The sequence below is a fragment of the Hylobates moloch genome, unplaced genomic scaffold (genome assembly GCF_009828535.3).
Source record: "Hylobates moloch isolate HMO894 unplaced genomic scaffold, HMol_V3 SCAFFOLD_7, whole genome shotgun sequence".
Classification (NCBI taxonomy): Eukaryota; Metazoa; Chordata; class Mammalia; order Primates; family Hylobatidae; genus Hylobates; species Hylobates moloch.
The window spans coordinates 57,546,968-57,564,122 of NW_026652282.1; the positions used below are offsets into that span (position 1 = coordinate 57,546,968).

Here is a 17,155-nt window from a genome sequence, read left to right on the forward strand (position 1 = left end):
AAAAAAAAAAAAAAAAAAAAAAAAAAAAAAAAGAATTCGACACAATGCCTGCCACAGAGTATATCCTCAATAAATAATAGGTGTTGCTCTTAATGAAAAAAAAAAAAGGTACCATTATACATGGGATTCAGAAAGTCCTTCTGGTTATCCCACTGAAAACCTTCCTACCGGTTTTGGCTCAGTGCCTCCTGCAAAGTGAAGATATTGCCTGATCGTGAGCTATTCTGTTTGTCAGCAGCCTTTTCTTCTCCACACTTTTTAGTCCCATCTCATTGCTCCTCTCCTTCTTGGAACTATGGGAACAAGCCAGTGAAGAGCAGAGAAGAGTGTTCCCTCTTAGCAATTTTCTCCTCTCCTGATCATTTTGCTCCTTGATTCTCTTTAGGTGTGTGCTCTGTGAGCCAGCCATCCATCGACTATCTGCTGAGCCATGGCACTGGCAACCTCGTGGGCATTGTAGTGGGAGGTGTGGGTGAGGCCCTGCAAAGTGTGCCCAACACCACCACCCTCATCCTCCAGAAGCGCAAGGGGTTTGTGCGCACAGCCCTCCAGCATGGGTAGGTGTTCCCCACAGAGGGGCAGTGCATGGTGTTCTCTGAGCAGCATGACCCTGTAGGTGAGGCCAGGATGAATCAGATGTGAATTTTGCCCTCAAGGAACATACTACCAAGTAAGAAAAATTGGTCATCCAGTCCTTCTGAGCTAGCTCAGCTAGTTTCTAAGAGGCCAAACCATAAACCCAGGTTCAATATCAAGGGGATTGGGCTAAGGCTGCCCTGGCATATAGATGATGCCCACATTATCTCTATCAATACTGGTATCTACATCTGTCTGCTAATGGTAAGTGCACGGGGCAGTACAGTATAATGAGTGTGTGTGCAGGATTGGGAGTCAGGAGCCTGATTTAAAATCCTGGCTCCGTGATTGTGCACTCTGGGACGGGTTCCTTACCATTCTGAGCCTTGGTGTTTTTCATCTTAACAATGTGGCTAAGAACTATACCTACTCCATAGGGTGACTGTGGGCTTTAAATGAATTTATCCCCACAAAACAGTTACCGTGTCCCTGGCACACTGTAAGAGATCAATAAATGTTAGTCATTGTGATTTAGGAGTCCAGGGCTGGGGCTGTAGAGTGCCCCATTGGGTCAGCAGGCCAGCTCTCTGGACACAGGGACAGTTGTCGTATTGCAGACCTGGAGAAGAGGGGAGTATTTCTTCCAAGGACCTTGCCTGAAAGGCCTGTTCACCAGTTGGAAGAATTATGTAGGGAAGAGAGCTCTGAGCTGGGAGTCCTGGGTTCTAGTCCAGGTCCTGCCACTCACTCACTGCCTGAGTGACCCTTTTAAATCCCCCACTGTGCCCTCCACGGCCTTTGCTGTGAGGAACCAGTAATGTAACATATGTCAAAGTGCTGAGAGATTGTTGTTAGCAAGTCACAAAGATTTATATAAGAGAGATCTACTGTTCTCTCCCTCACGGAATTTGAGCCTGACTATCTACCCAGGGCACTGTTCAGGGTGGAATCTCATGGTCTGTGGAAGGGAAACAACTTTTCTCTGCCCTAATCACATAACCCAAGGACAGAATACCTTATGCATTGCCCCCTTGGGTGAGGGACATATCTCATAAAGTATGGACATCTGTGCAAAATTACTGTCATCTCTGTGCTTTCTACTAATAGAAAGAGTCGGGTATTCCCCTCCTTGACACCTCCTGGAAACTTTTCATGATATGGGTCTTTCTGGGGATCTCTGCTCAACTTCTCTTGCTTCCCTGATGCCCCCTGCCCCCTGGCTATATCTTGCCCTTGTAATCCTGGCCCAGAGAGAGCACTCTCACTGGCCTTGAAAATTTCATGACAAGAGACATTAAATAGGGAAACCCTGTTTAGTGCAAGAAAAAATGCTTTATGTCACCAGGATTTCATCAAAATAGATGAGGGCCTGGCAAGCAAACAAATGTTCTTCCAGAGTGGGTCTCATCCTAGCTTGTGTTTAGAAAATAAATTGGAGTTTTCCTACAGGGCTCATCTGGTCCCCACCTTCACTTTTGGGGAAACTGAGGTATATGATCAGGTGCTGTTCCATAAGGACAGCAGGATGTACAAGTTCCAGAGCTGCTTCCGCCGTATCTTTGGTTTCTACTGTTGTGTCTTCTATGGACAAAGCTTCTATCAAGGCTCCATTGGGCTCCTGCCATACTCCAGGCCTATTGTCACTGTGGGTGAGTGCCACTCTCAGCCCCAGTGCCACCTCAGGTTTCTCAATCTCAACCTCAGCCTGGCCCCACCAAAGAAGAGGGCAGCAGAGGGGAAGGTGGGAGCTGATCTGAGATGCGAGAGTCAGGCCCAAGGTAGGAGAAGGAGGTTAAAGGAAGAGGAGGTTCTAACACTTTCCTCTTCTCTTTTCCCATCTCTCTTGGCAGTTGGGGAGCCTCTGCCACTGCCCCAAATTGAAAAGCCAAGCCAGGAGATGGTGGACAAATACCATGCAGTTTATATGGATGCTCTGCACAAACTGTTTGACCAGCATAAGACCCACTATGGCTGCTCAGAGACCCAAAAGCTGTTTTTCCTGTGAATGAATGTACTGCATGCCCAGGAGCACAAGAGTGCCTGCCTTGAAGAAGAGACTCACCTGCCACTAACCAAAGAGAGGCAGGAGATGAGGGAGGTTATATGTGGTAGGGGAGGGCATGAAGAATTCCTTCTTTGCCTTCTTGCCACAGGGCCCTTACAGGAGTTCTTTCTGAAGAGCTGCACACAGTCATTCCCCAAAGGAGGGCATCCTAGTGCCCCTCATGCTGGGGCCTGATGCCTGGTCATCATTTGAGTCCTCTGGGACACATTAGCAGTCACTGCATATTCCCCCAGCCCCTGGGCAACTATCTACTTTCTGTCTCTGTGGATTTGCCAATTCTGAACATTTTATGTAAATGGAATAATACAATATGTGGTCTTTTGTGGCTGACTTCTTAGCATAATATTTCCAAGGTCTATCCATGCTGTAGCACGTGTTAGTGTTTCATTCCTTCTTATGGCTGGACAACACTCCAGTGTGTATAGGTATACCACATTTGTTTATCCATTTACCACTTGATGGACATTTGGGTCATTTCCACTTTTCAGCTGTTATGAATAGTACTGCTATAAATACTCATGTATGTACAAGTTTTTGTGTGGTCATCTGCCATCCCCAGATATAAAGGCTTGTCTTATGCCCACACCACTGACAAGCATGCCTTTAGGATAGATAAAAGGTACCCAGGATCATTTTTTAGTTGGCATGGGCATTTCCCATATGTCACCTTGTCATAATGATCCTCTGACTTCATAGTCCCAGGGCACTTGCAACCATCCTCATAGCCTACTGTGGGGAATACACTTGATATCTATGTTTTAAAGCCTTACTAAATTCTGTTTAAAAGTTTTTCTTGCCGGGCGTGGTGGCTCACGCCTGTAATCCCAGCACTTTGGGAGGCCAAGGCAGGTGGATTGCCTGAGGTCACGAGTTAAAAACCAGCCTGACCCCGTCTCTACTAAAAATACAAAAATCAGCCAGGTGTGGTGGCACACACCTGTAGTCCCAGCTACTCGGGAGGCTGAGGCAGTAGACTTGCTTAAACCCAAGAGGCGGAGGTTGCAGTGAGCCGAGATGGCACCACTACACTCCAGCCTGGGAAACAGAGTGAGACTCTATCTCAGAAAAAAATAAAATTAAATAAATAACAAATAAATAAATAAATAAAAGTTTTTCTTAAAGTTGTATTCTGAGAATCTTAAAAGAGTAAATAAAAACACAGATGTCTCTTCCTTCACGAGGCAGCCAACAAGAGACACTTAAAAACACAGCAAATGACCAAAAGTTAAAAGATCATTGAGACTACTAGCTTTTTTTTTCCTTTGCTTAACCTTTAAATATTGGGTCTTGGTAGGGTCCCATCCTCTTCTCTCACATTCTACTGTTTCAGGTCTGAGACATCTATTTCTAACCCAGATTTTCCTCATAAGCAAAAAGTGCAATATATCCAATTTACTAATCTCCAACAAGCACCTCAACCTCAACATACCCAATACCAGTTGAGTCATCTTCCTTCTCCCAACTTCATAACTTATCACCAAGTTGTATCAATTTTGCCACCTTCATATTAATCCAACCTGTCCCCTTCTCCCCTTCTACAGTCACAATCTAGTCAAGGCCCTCAACATTCCAAGACTATGCCCACTCCCTCTAGAAAAGTCCTCTTTAATCAACCCATCCATCATACTATTTCCAGGGCAATCTTGCTAAAACTTATATCTGACTTTTCATTCCCCTGCTTAAATCCTTTACTGTTCCTACAATACCTCCACTCTGGGTACCAATAATTTTCCTTAGATGTTAATGAATATTGCACAGAAAAAAAATAATTCTGTGGGGGTGCGGTGGCTCATGCCTACAATCCCAGCATTCTAGGAGGCCAAGGCGAGTGGATCACCTAAGGTCAGGAGTTCGAGACCAGCCTGGCCAAAATGGTGAAACCCCATCTCTATTAAAATTACAAAAATTATCTGGGTGTGGTGGCACATGCCTGTAGTCCCAGCTACTCAGTAGGCTGAGGCAGGAGAATCACTTGAACCTGGGAGGCAGAGGTTGCAGTGAGCTGAGATCATGCTCATCTCTTAAGCCTACATCAAATCTCACCTTCCCAGTGAAGCCTTCACCAGACCGAATGAGTTACTCCTTCCTTCATTCTTCCGTAGCCTTTTGGTAGGGATTGATTTGTGATAAGGCTGAAAAGTACAGAGCTGAATAATACAATAAATAATGTAGACTAGGCTTTCAAATGGTAAGGACTTAGTGAGCAGGACAGGGAATTACATTTTCTTTACAAGTGTACATGAATCATTCACAACCATTATTTATGTATTTGAAAATAAAAATACTTTTAACTAAGATGTAAAAGGCAGAAATTCTACCTGCTATAATCACAGGATACAACACAGCAAACTTAGAAACAAATACTTAAGATAGAATTAGAGTCCACAGCTGAATTGGAATAAAAAATATTCTCCTGACAACTGGCTCAGAAAATAAATTTAGAGACAATAATAGAATATGTTGGAAGGAACAAATGAAATGTAAATATCACACATAAAAATGTATGCAAATAGAAGATCATCCTGGAGCAACTTCAAGTGTCAGAAAGCAAAGAAGTGCTCAGAAAACAAAAGAATAATGGTGTGTCAAGGGGACACAGGAGCAACCTGAAAAAGCTCTTAATGGCCAAAGCTGAAACAATTTGAGCAATAAGACAAATAACATAAGTAACATCGTGTTGAATTATAATCTGAAGTATAAATTATATATACATGATTCCATATTGATATAAATGAATGAGTAAACAAATAAATAGTGGGAAAGGGACAAATCTTCTTTACAGAAGAATTACAAATAACATATGTAGATACTCCCCCTCAGGAGGTAGAACTTAATCCCCCTCCCCACCCCCAAGTGTGGGCTAGATTTAGCAATTCAATTCCAAAGAATGGAGTGTGGGAAATGAAAAACATTACTTTTAATGGCAAAACCGCAATCACTTTTGCCCCAGCCTAATAGTACTTTACAGCAGAGAAACCAGGCAAACACTACCTTAACCCAGCAATCAAGGTTCACATTGAAACCACCTTTGCAAAATTATGACTGAGACAGTGAAAGAGATCTAACTTAACCGACTCCATCTTGCTTCTAACCTCCAAGCTGTCCTTGTTCATTCCTGGGTGTAGGCTGAACTAACTTTGGGAGAAACTTAGTTTATAGTTTAAACAAAGATGGTAACAGTCCTTTCCCAAGGCAGACCTCCTTCTTGCATGGGGACTAGACTGCCTTTGTAGGACTAACATTAGCCACAAGATTAGAAATTATGGTTTAGGAGTCATGCAGCTGGAGGCTACAAGATTCTGACCCTCTCTAAACTGCTCCTAAGATCAGTGCTTGAGATATTTTGCAGAACCTGCACTTGATGGATCAGCTGGCACCACCCAGATCAATATACTGGCTCATCTGATCTTGTGGCTCCCACCCAGGAACTGACTCAGTGCAAGAGGCCAGCTTCGACTCCCTGTGATTTCATCTCTGACCAATCAGCATTCCTGGCTCATTGGCTTCCCTCCACCCACCAAGTTATCCTTAACAACTCTGCTCCCTGGTCGGGTGCGGTGGCTCACGCCTGTAATCCCAACACTTTGGGAGACTGAGGCGGGTGGATCATGGGTCAGGAGTCCAAGACCAGCCTAGCAAATATGGTGAAACCCCGTCTCTACTAAAAATACAAAAATTAGCTAGGCGTGGTGGCAGGCGCCTGTAATCCCAGCTACTCCGGAGGCTGAGGCAAGATAATCACTTGAACCCGGAAGGCAGAGGTTGCAGTGAGCTGAGATGGCGCCACTGCACTCCAGCCTGGGTGACAGAGTGAGACTCCATCTCAAAACAAAAACAAAAACAAAACAAATGAAACCTTGCTCCCTGAATGCTCGGGGAGACTGATTTGAGTAATAATAAAACTCTGGCCTCCCGCACAGCTGGCTCTGTGTGAATTACTCTTTCTCTATTGCAATTCCCCTGTCTTGATGAATTGGCTCTGTCTAGGCAGCGGGCAAGGTGAGCCCCTTGGGCGGTTACAACATCACAAGTGATAAATCATGTTGATATCTTGTGAGGAGAAGGGTATTTCACTTCTGTGCTATTCTCCAGTCCCAAGAACCTAGTCTAATTATGACAAAAATATCAAAGAAGCCCAAATTGAGGAATATTTCACTAAATACCTGACTAGGACTTCAAAGTCATTAAAGTCATGAAAACAATGAAAGACATATTGTTCACAGACCAAAGGAGACTAAGGAGACATGATGATTAAATGCAATGTGCTATCCTGAATTGCATCTTGGAACAGAAAAAAACAGTATCAGTGGAAAAACTGGTGAAATTTGATAAAGTCTGGAGTTTAATTAACAGTGATGTACCAATGTCAATGTTTCAGTTATGAAAAATGTGCCATGGTTATATAAGATGTTAACATTAGGAGAAATTGAATGAGAAGTATTTGGGAACTCTGCATCATCTTTGCAGTTTTTCTTTTTTTTTTTTTTCTTTTTTTTTTTTTCAGATCAGAAGGGTAATGTGCCCACGTCGTAACAAGGTTCAAGGGTGGCACATCTCACACAACCGTATGAACACCCAATCATCACGCTCATGAACTACAAAAGGATCCATCTTTGCAGTTTTTTCTTTGCAGTTTTTCTGTAAGTGTAAAATTAATTCAAAATAAATAATTTTTAAAATGTGTGAGTTTCTGCCAGATTGGTACTGAAAGAAAAACTAATTGCTTTTAAATGTTTTTACTAATAAGAAAAGAAATTAATTATATTCCTACACGAAAAGCTTTAAAAGTTACAGAACAGTTAACCAATTAATTAGAACATATATAAGATAAAACCCAGGGGTGTGTGTGGGTGTAATAAATCCTAGGCAGAGTCACTGAATTTGGCCAAAGTACTCTGTATTACTCGGCTTGGGCTGCTATGATAAAATACCACAGACTGGATGGCTTACACAACTAAAATTTATTTTCCCACAGTTCTGGAGGCTAGGAAGTCCAAGATTAAGGTGCCAGCAAGTTTGGTTCCTGGTAAGGGCACTTTTCCTGGCTCATAGATGGCCACCCTTCTTGCTTTTAGGTCTTCATATGGTCTTTCCTCAGTGAATGCACTTGGTGAGAGAGAGTGAGAGGGAGCTCTCTGGTGTCTCTTTCTGTAAGGACACTAATCCTATCAGATCAGAGCCCCATCCTTATGACCTAATTTAACCTCAATTACTTCCTTAAAGGCCTCATCTCCAAATACTGCCATACTTGGGGGTTAGGATATTAGCATATGAATTATGGGGTGGAGAACACAAATATTAAGTACATAACATACTCCATGTTGTATAAGGTGGACATAAGAAGATCACTTTCATACCATAGATAATATTCCAGCCAGGTGCAATGGCTCACACCTGTAATCCCAACACTTTGAGAGGCTGAGATGGGAGGACTGCTTGAGCCCAGGAGCTTGAGACCAGCCAGGGCAACATAATGAGACCTTATCTCTACAAAAATTAGCCCGACAGAGTGGTGCACGCCTGTGGTCCCAGCTACTTGGGAGGCTGAGGTGGGAGGATTGCTTGAGTTTGAGGCTGCAGTGAGCTGTGATCACGCCTCGGCACTCCAGCCTGAGAGATAGAGTGAGACCTTGCCTCAAAAAAAATTAAATTATATCTCAATTCTAATCTTCATAGAATTGTTTAATGTACTAGTCTTAACAACACTAGAAATAACTTCTAGGAATTATATTTCATTTTTAATTAACTAATTCCATTTAGGCCATGAATTGTGCTCTTCCATTGAATTCATCTGAAAGTAAACATTTATTTAACATGGAAAATGTACAAAACAGTGAGCACAAGAACAATCATGCTGCTCACAATGCTGACACATTATGGTTCCTTCGCTGTAAGGTCAAATTTCTTAAAAATTGCTACCAAAAATTTTAAGTTGTAATAATATTTATTTTTAATAAAGTTTCAGATTTATTCTTATATACCAGGGATTCATGCTAAAATAGATAGTGATATTCAACTTCATCCTGAGCTTCAGTTGAATATTGACTTTAAAACTTGGCCATACAGGCTAGTATCAAAAAGTCAAAAAATAATAGATGCTGGCGAGGTTGCAGAGAAAAGGGAACACTTATACACTGTGGGAATGGAAATTAGTTCAGCCACTGTGGAAAACAGTTTGGAGATTTCTCAAAGGACTTAAAACGGAACTACCATTTTGCCCAGCAATCCCATTACTGGGTATATACTCACAGGAATAGAAATTATTCTACCAAAAAGACACATGCACGTGTATATTCATCACAGCACTACTCACAATAGAAAAGACATGGAATTGACCTAGATGCCCTTCAATGGTGGATTGGGTAAAGAAAATGTGGTACATATACACCATTGAGTATATGCAGCCATTAAAAAGAATAAAATCATATCCTTTGCAGCAACATGCATGGAGCTGGAAGCCATTATCCTAAGCGAAGCAACATAGAAACAGAACACCAACTACTGCGTGTTCTTACTTATAAGTGGGAGCTAAACATTAAGTACACATGGACACAAAGAAGGGAACAACAGACACCAGGGCCTACTTGAGAGTGGAGGGTGGGAGGAGGGTGAGGATCAAAAAACTACCTATCAGGTACTATGCTCACTACCTGGTGATGAAATAATCTGTACACCAAACCCCAGTGACACATAATCTACCCATGTAACAAACCTGCGCATGTACCCCTGAACCTAAAATAAAAATTAGAAGGAAAAAACTTGGCCATTCAGCATTTGGCCAAAATAAGTTTACAATGCCCCTTGTATTTGTGCATAAGAAAGGATCTGGAAGGATATACACCAAGGTATGAATAGTGACTCTCTAATCTTCTTTATGGTGGACTTTATTTCAGCCACTGGTCGCAGTGGCTCATGCCTGTAATCCCAGCACTTTCGGAAGCCAAGGTGGGAGGACTGCTTGAGTCCAAAAGTTCAAGACCAGCCTGGGCGACGAAACAAGACCTCATCTCTACAGAAGAAAAATTAGCAAGGTGTGGTGGCAAGCCCCAATTGTCCCAGCTACTCAAGAGGCTGAGGTGGGAGGATCAATTGAGCCCGGGAGGTTGAGGCTGCAGTATGCCATGATCATGCCACTGTGCTCCAGCCTGGGTGACAGGGTGAGACACTGTCTCAAAAAAAAAAAAAAAAAAAAGAAAAGAAAAGCTACTATAAACATCTTTATATGGCCATATATTTGTCTTGGGTAAATACCTAGAAATATAATTCCTGGGTCATAGGATAGGTATATGTTTACTTACATAAGAAACTAACAGACTCTTTCCAAAAGTGTTTGTACCATTTTACACTCCCATCAACAATGTAGGAAATTTCTGGATGTTTCACACTCTCACCAACATTTGGCATTATCAGTCCTTTTAGTTTTAGCTGTTCTGGAGAGTGTGTAACAGTATCCCATGGTGGTTTTAATGTTCAGTTCTTTGATGACTAATAATGTTGATCATTTTTCTCACCATACTTGGCCACTAATAAATATATCTTCTTTTTTGAAGTATCTGTTTATATCTTTTGCCTATTTTGTGAGGCTGTTTGTGTTCTCATTATTGAGTGTTAGCAGGAATTCTTTATACATCTTAGATACCAGTACTTTATCAAATAGATGTTTTGCAAATAGTTTCTCCCAGTCAGTGGTTTGTCTATTTATGTGATAATGGTCTCTCTCTCTCTCTCTTTTTTTTTTTCTTTTTGGAGATGGAGTCTCACTCTGTTGCTCAGGCTGGAAGTGCAGTGGCAGGATCTTGGCTCACTGCAACCTCCACCCCCTGGGTTCAAGCAATCCTGCCTCAGCCTTCTGAATAGCTGGGACTACAGGATCCCACCACCACACCCAGCTAAGTTTTGTATTTTTAGTAGAGACGGGGTTTTGCCATGTTGGCCAGGCTGGTCTCGAACTCCTGACCTTAGGTGATCCACCTGCCTCGGCCTCCCAAAGTGCTGGGATTACAGGCATGAGCCACCGCGCCCAGCCGGTAATGGTCTCTTTTGATGAGCAAAGTTTTGTTTGTGCTTTCATAGACTTTATTGTTTGGAATAGTGTTAGATTTACTGAAAATTGAGATAGTACAGTTTCCCTGTTGTTAACATCTCACACTAGTATGGCACAGTTGTTACAATTAATGAACCAACATTGATACGTTATTATTAACTACACTTTATTCATATTTTCTTAGTTTTTACCTAATGTCCTTTTACTGTTCCAGGATCCCATCCAGCATACCCTAGTACATTAAGGTATTATATGTTTGGCTCCCCTTAGCTTTGATGGCTTTTCAGATTTTCCTTTTTTTTTTTTTTTTTTTTTTTTTTATATTTTAAGTGGAGACGGGGTTTCACTATGTTGGCCAGGCTGGTCTTGAACTCCTGACCTTGTGATCCACCCACCTCGTCCTCCCAAAGTGTTGGGATTACAGGCGTGAGCCATCATGCCCGGCCCTGATTTTCCCTGTTTTTAATGACCTTGACGCTTTTGAGGCATGCTGGTCAAGTACATTGTAGGATGTCCTGCTATTGAAATTTGTCTGATGTTTTTTATCATGATGAGACTGAGGTTAGGGGTTTTAGGGAAGAAGACCACAGAGGTAAAGTGCCATTTTTCATTACCTTATAACTAAGACACATAGTATCAACAAGACTTATTACAGTTGTTGACCTTGATCACCTGGCTGAGGTAGTGTTTGTCAAGTTTCTCCACTGTAAAGTTACTCTTTTTTCCCGTTTCCACTCTGTGAGGAGTCTCAATAGTTCACCCTTAAGGACTGGGGAATTATGCTCCCTATCCTTGAGGATGAAGCAGCTGCGTGAATTATTTGAAATTTTTCTGGTTGGCGCAGTGGCTCAAACCCGTAATCCCAGCACTCTGGGAGGCCAAGCCAGGTGGATCACCTGATTTCAGGAGTTTGAGATCAGCCTGGCCAACATGGTGAAACCCCGTGTCTACTAAAAATACAAAAATTAGCCGGGTGTGGTGGCGGGTGCATGTAATCCCAGTTACTTGGGAGGCTGAGGCAGGAGAATTGCTTGAACCCGGGAGGCAGAGGTTGTCGTGAGCTGACATTGCACCATTGCACTCCAGCCTAGGTGACAGAGCAAGACCCCCCCCAAAAAAAAAAAAAAAAAAAAAAAAAATCCTCACTGGAGATTTGTTTCTAGCAATTTTTACAAATTTTTGATAAAGCCTAATTTATCAAATTATTTCATATGGTTATTGTTTTCTGGGTTCTAATCAATCTTTGCCTGCCCCACAGAGTTCTTGCTTGTCTGTATTTTATGATCCTTGTGTAGTGATAATACATTGCGTTTGTAATAATGTAAGGCAAGTTTTAATTTTTTTTTTTTTTTGAGATGGAGTCTCACTTCGTTGCCAGGCTGGAGTGCAGTGGCGCAATCTTGGCTCACTGCAACCTCTGCCTCTCGGGTTCAAGCAATTCTCCTCCCTCAGCCTCCCTAGGGACTACAGGCACGTGCCACCACGCCCAGCTAATTTTTGTATTCTTAGTAGAGACAGGGTTTCACCATGTTGGCCAGGATGGTCTCGATCTCTTGACCTCTGCCTGCCTCGGCCTCCCAAAATGCTGGGATTACAGGCGTGAGCCATCATGCCCGGCCAAGTTTTAAAAATTTAATAAAAATCCATAGCTTTTCAGATGTGGGATTATTGCTCCTACATTTTTGGAATTTTATTCCTAATTCATTTTTAGACAGTTGTGCCAGACCTGCTGTTTTGGCAATGCCTTAATAAGTTAAAAATAAAAACTCAAATTTTGAAAAACAAAGATATTTAAAAATGCATAAAAGTTTTCCAAAACCATCTCTGGTGCACCAAAATTAACCAATATATAAAGAATTGCTTTTGAATCAACTGTTGACAGTTCAGTTTTTCTGCTATCTTCTCCTCGTCAAGGCTGGTCCTTTCCTACTTGGGGCTAGATCTTCCTTGATAACGTAGGGCCCTGACAGGTCTTCCTGGACACTTCAGATATTCACTCATTCACTCACTTCATTCAGCAATATTTATTGACCACCTATTATGTTCTAGGCACTGGGGAAGACAGAGAAATAAGTCAGACACCTACGTCGATCTATTGGATGACTGCTCAAATTCAGCTGATGGTTATTAATGCTGATTTACTATACATTAAGCATTCTCACATGCAGACTGTATAAAACTTTGCATGTGAAATGGAAGTGACAATGTCAGGCTACAATAGTATGTACACAATGAGTACAAGACAATTTGGAGGAATTTCAATTGTTGAATTCAAGATTTATTAGGTTCTTGGTTTTCCGAGAAGTTTGTAATAGATATGATAAAAGATTGCATACTGTTAATCTTGCTTTTGTTACAGAACTTTCTCAGAAAGGAGTTTAGTTGTATTACAGAAGGTTATCATGGAAGAATCAGTTTTTAAGTCAGAAGAAAAAAAACAAACAGTATGTAACAGACCCTGCTAGTATCCTACCCAATACTTATTATCCCTGTCTTCTTTACTCAGAAAACACCCTGTCCGTTTGGGGCAGCAATATACTCAGCTTCCCATACACATAGCTGGGGGTGGCCCCATGACCTAGCTCTAACTAGTGAGGTGGAAGCAGAAGTCTACTGGGTGGTGTTTCTGGAAAGGCTATTGTTTTCCTGATAAAGAAAAAGGGCTTAGTTTACCGGATTCTTTAGCCCCTTGCTATATACCTTTACTCCTTTCCTCCCATGTAGAACACAGACAAGGTACTTGGAAGTTGAGCAGCCATTTTATAACCACAAAGATTAAAAACATACATTAAAGAGATGGTAAAGCAGGAAGCTGTAAGCATTTTCTTGAGCATCTGTACCTACCCTGTATTGCTGACATGGGGATTTTTTTGATAAAACAAACACACACAAGAAACGCATACCTTGTTGAGCCCTCACCATGGGTTTCTGTTACATACAGTCAAATGCATTCCTAATTGATGGACTACCTCAAAAGGGAAAGGTTTCCAGGGAAAGTATTTTACTTATTATTAGGACAGGGGAAAACTTTTCCATCCAATTTGAAAAGCTGTGCGATTTCCTGGAAAATGTAGAAAAGTATTTTTTACATTTCTACATACGAAAAAAGAAAAGAACTTTTCTTGGCCTGTATCTGCCCATGGTGGAGAGAAGAAATCTAGGAGTTCAGGAGACATAAGCTAACTCCTGCCCTCTGACTAGGTGGTTTCCAGATAGTAGGTTTCCCTTACTAGAATAGTGCCTCCTAAAATGTGTCTTGGCATAGGAGGTCCTTGAGACGTGCCTTGCAGGAAAAAATGGTTCCTTGGTCCATAAGTCTGGTAGGTACTGCACATAGAACCCCCTCCTCTTAGAAATTCACAGAGGATATTATGATGTTAAGGGCTCCAGATAAATCCTGTAGTAAAGACACCTGCTTAACAACATTAAACCCAGCCACTTCAAAATTTAGTAGCACCTGGAAAATGTATTTGAGAAAATTTCATTAGAGAAATAAAGACAAAAACGTTAAAAAAAAATCAAACCAGCTTAAATCCTCAAAGAACCAGAACAGCAGCTACCCTCTGGAAAGGGATCTAGCAATATTTAGAGTGGGTAAAAAAAAATGTTTTATTCACATTGCTATTGATTTAGTGAAGGGAATGAGATTTACAAAGAGCAGTAAGTTAAACATCAGTGAGAAGTAACACAAATTGGGTAGGTGCCATCGGCGTGGTGATCCCTGAGAGGATATCAGTTGATTCTTCTCCTAAGTTTTCCCAGTACATTTGTTTTCTTTCATTTTTTTGAGTTGGAGTCTCGCTCTGTCACCCAGGCTGGAGTGCAGTGACATGATCTCGGCTCACTGCAAACTCTGTCTCCCAGGTTCAAGCGATTCTCCTGCCTCAGCATCCCGAGTAGCTAGGATTTCAAGTGTGCACCACCACGCCCGGCTAATTTTTGTATTTTTAGTAGAGACAAGGTTTCACCATGTTGGCCAGGCTGGTCTCAAACTCCTGACCTCAGGTGATCCACTTGCCTCAGCCTCCCAAAGTGCTGGGATTACAGGCGTGAGCCACCGCGCCTGGCCCCAGTACATTTACTTCCTTCTTTCCATCAGTAGATCCAAAAACAGGACTAGGACCCCAAACTGTGGTACAAAATAGACAATAATAACCAATCTGCTTCAAGAAAGATTTCATCTTCCTCTCTCTCTGGAAGAGTTCTTACATTTTAATAATTTATACTTTGACCCAAGAAGGGATAATTTTTCTTCCCATCTTGTGACCCAAATACATAAGCTCTGGTAATCAAACCTATACCAAGGTACCCTCATAGACAGACTCACTCTTTGGTTCCACTCAGGTATTTCTGCTCTTCCTTTTGATGACAAGCCACATCTCATCTCATATGGGAAATATCAGCTCTGCAGTTATGGCAAGTAACCCATTAAGTGGGTTATTCTGAAAACTTTGGAAAGAGGTGTGGTCATCAAGAAACTTTGGAAAGAGGTGTGGTCACCAAGAAATGCATGTAAAAAGTTCTTGATTACAAAAGCTATTTAAAATTGGCCTCTTTAGTCAATGCCATTGGCTATTATCTATTGTATGCATAAAGCCAGTTTGGCAGAGAATCAAGTATTTTTTATTGAGTGTTTCTGAGCATCACATCCTCCTTGAATTCTCTTAGGCATTTGACACTGTTGATTGCTTTCTTAATCTTTCTCTTTTTTTATTCAAAGTTTTTGTTTTTGTTTTTTAAATAACTATCCTAAATCCCTGTTTCTGAAACTCTCTTCTTCCTCAATGCAATGCCAGAGTCCCAAACTGTTTCCTCCCAATCCATCACTATGGCCATCCCTTGGTGATCAGTTCTTAGCCCTCTGCTTCTCACACTCGAAGGTTCATTCTTTGTCATGATCTTAACTATCACATCCAAGCAGCAGATTCAAATATAGAGTTCTGGTTCCATGATCTATGGACATACCACCATGAACGTGCCCAATCTCATCTGATCTCGGAAGCCAAGCAGGGTCGGGCCTGATTAGTACTTGAATGGGAGTTCTTGTTCCATGTCCAGCTATGCTAAAGTTGAAAACCATTGAAAGGAAGTTCCCACCCACAGGAATTGTAAGTGATGTTTTGTCATCCATTACTCCATTGACTTTTTGCAACAGCCTTGTCAAATGGGTATTCTTATCCCAATTTATCAACGAGGAAACTGAAGTTCAGAGAGATGAAGTAACTTGTCGAGATCATGCAGCTAGTGAGTATCAGATCAAGGATTCAAAGTCAAGTCCAGTTATCTGATGAAAATTGTTCTCTCTACTACTTCTTATCACTTCCTTTACCAAATGCTGGCTTTCATCACATCAATGAAGGAGAGCAGAGTCCTGAGTGAAGCATTTAACTTAACCAGCTGGGGATTGTTGGATGAAGGAATAGAAAACGTAAGCAAAGTGAAAGCTCAGAATGTGTCACCTTCCCCTCCTCCCTACATCCAGGTTAGCCTTACAGGCAGGCCAAGTAGTGAGTAGCCCACAGAGTGGAATGTGAAAGATGCTGGTTATGTCTACTTCCCCTCAAAACATCTTTCCAGTGCCCTCCCACCACCCTTGTTCCTAAAGTCCCCTAGGCCTTTAATTCCTTGGGGTCCCTGTGGCCTCTCAAAGTGGAAATATACTCGGAAGAAGAAACAATAAACTGAATTACTAACGTATAATCATTCAGCAAATATTTATTAAGCACCAGAATCTGAAGAGGTACTTAAAGCTTCACCAGAATCTGAAGAGGTACTTAAAGCTTCACCAGAATCTGAAGAGGTACTTAAAGTTGAAATAATTATCTTCTTTTTACAGATGATGAAATTGTGGTTCAGAGAGTCTGAGTGACTCATCCAAGATGACACACCTGAGCCCCATTTTCTGAACCAGAGCTCAGACTTGGGTCTTCTGATTTTCTGTTCTATGCTCTTTCCTTTCTATCACAGTAACTCAAGGGGTTTGTAGGTGGGAACTCAAGACACACATACATGAATAGTTAAATAACAATTCAAGATAACAGTAGAAGTAATGTTAAAAGACAGTAAAAGTGCCCAATGACTGTTAGAGACAATAATTACTCTAGGAGTGACCTGGACGGTCACTGTGGGTAAGAGTCAGCAGAGAAGGCCTCAAACAGGAAGTAGGACTTAAGCCTGGCCTTGGAAACTGAATACAGAAAGGGCAGCCCAAGAAGAAAGGGAGGGCATTCCAGTGTGGGGGACAGGAAGAATAAAGACAGAGGTGAGAAAATCCAAGTCTTGTTTGGAAAGAGAATGAAAAGACCAACTTAGCTAGAGAAGAGAGATCTTTACTGGGGAATAATGGAAAATAAGATTCAAAAAACCCTCTTGAATTTCTGACAAAAGGGTTTTGACTTGTCTTATGGACAATAGTGAACCAGGAAAGAATTTTGAGTAAGACAGTGAAACGCTGAAAGCAGTGTGTGGGT

The 17,155-nt window shown here is 41.7% G+C and overlaps 1 protein-coding gene and 1 non-coding gene across 2 annotated transcripts in view; one reads left to right on the top strand and one right to left on the bottom strand.

Moving 5' to 3' along the window:
• Positions 1-2,950, top strand: part of AWAT1 (acyl-CoA wax alcohol acyltransferase 1) — a 5,949-nt gene extending 2,999 nt beyond the window's left edge. The window contains exons 5-7 of the mRNA XM_032756376.2: positions 386-557; positions 2,026-2,225; positions 2,427-2,950. Coding sequence (XP_032612267.1) covers positions 386-557; positions 2,026-2,225; positions 2,427-2,581 — 527 coding nt within the window. The 3' untranslated portion in view covers positions 2,582-2,950. The remainder of the gene's footprint in view (positions 1-385; positions 558-2,025; positions 2,226-2,426) is intronic.
• Positions 2,951-7,144: 4,194 nt separating this feature from the next.
• LOC116812372 (small nucleolar RNA U13) lies at positions 7,145-7,248 on the bottom strand. The gene has a single exon (XR_004370673.1). It is a non-coding gene; the product is annotated as a small nucleolar RNA U13 (small nucleolar RNA).
• Positions 7,249-17,155: the final 9,907 nt, after the last annotated feature.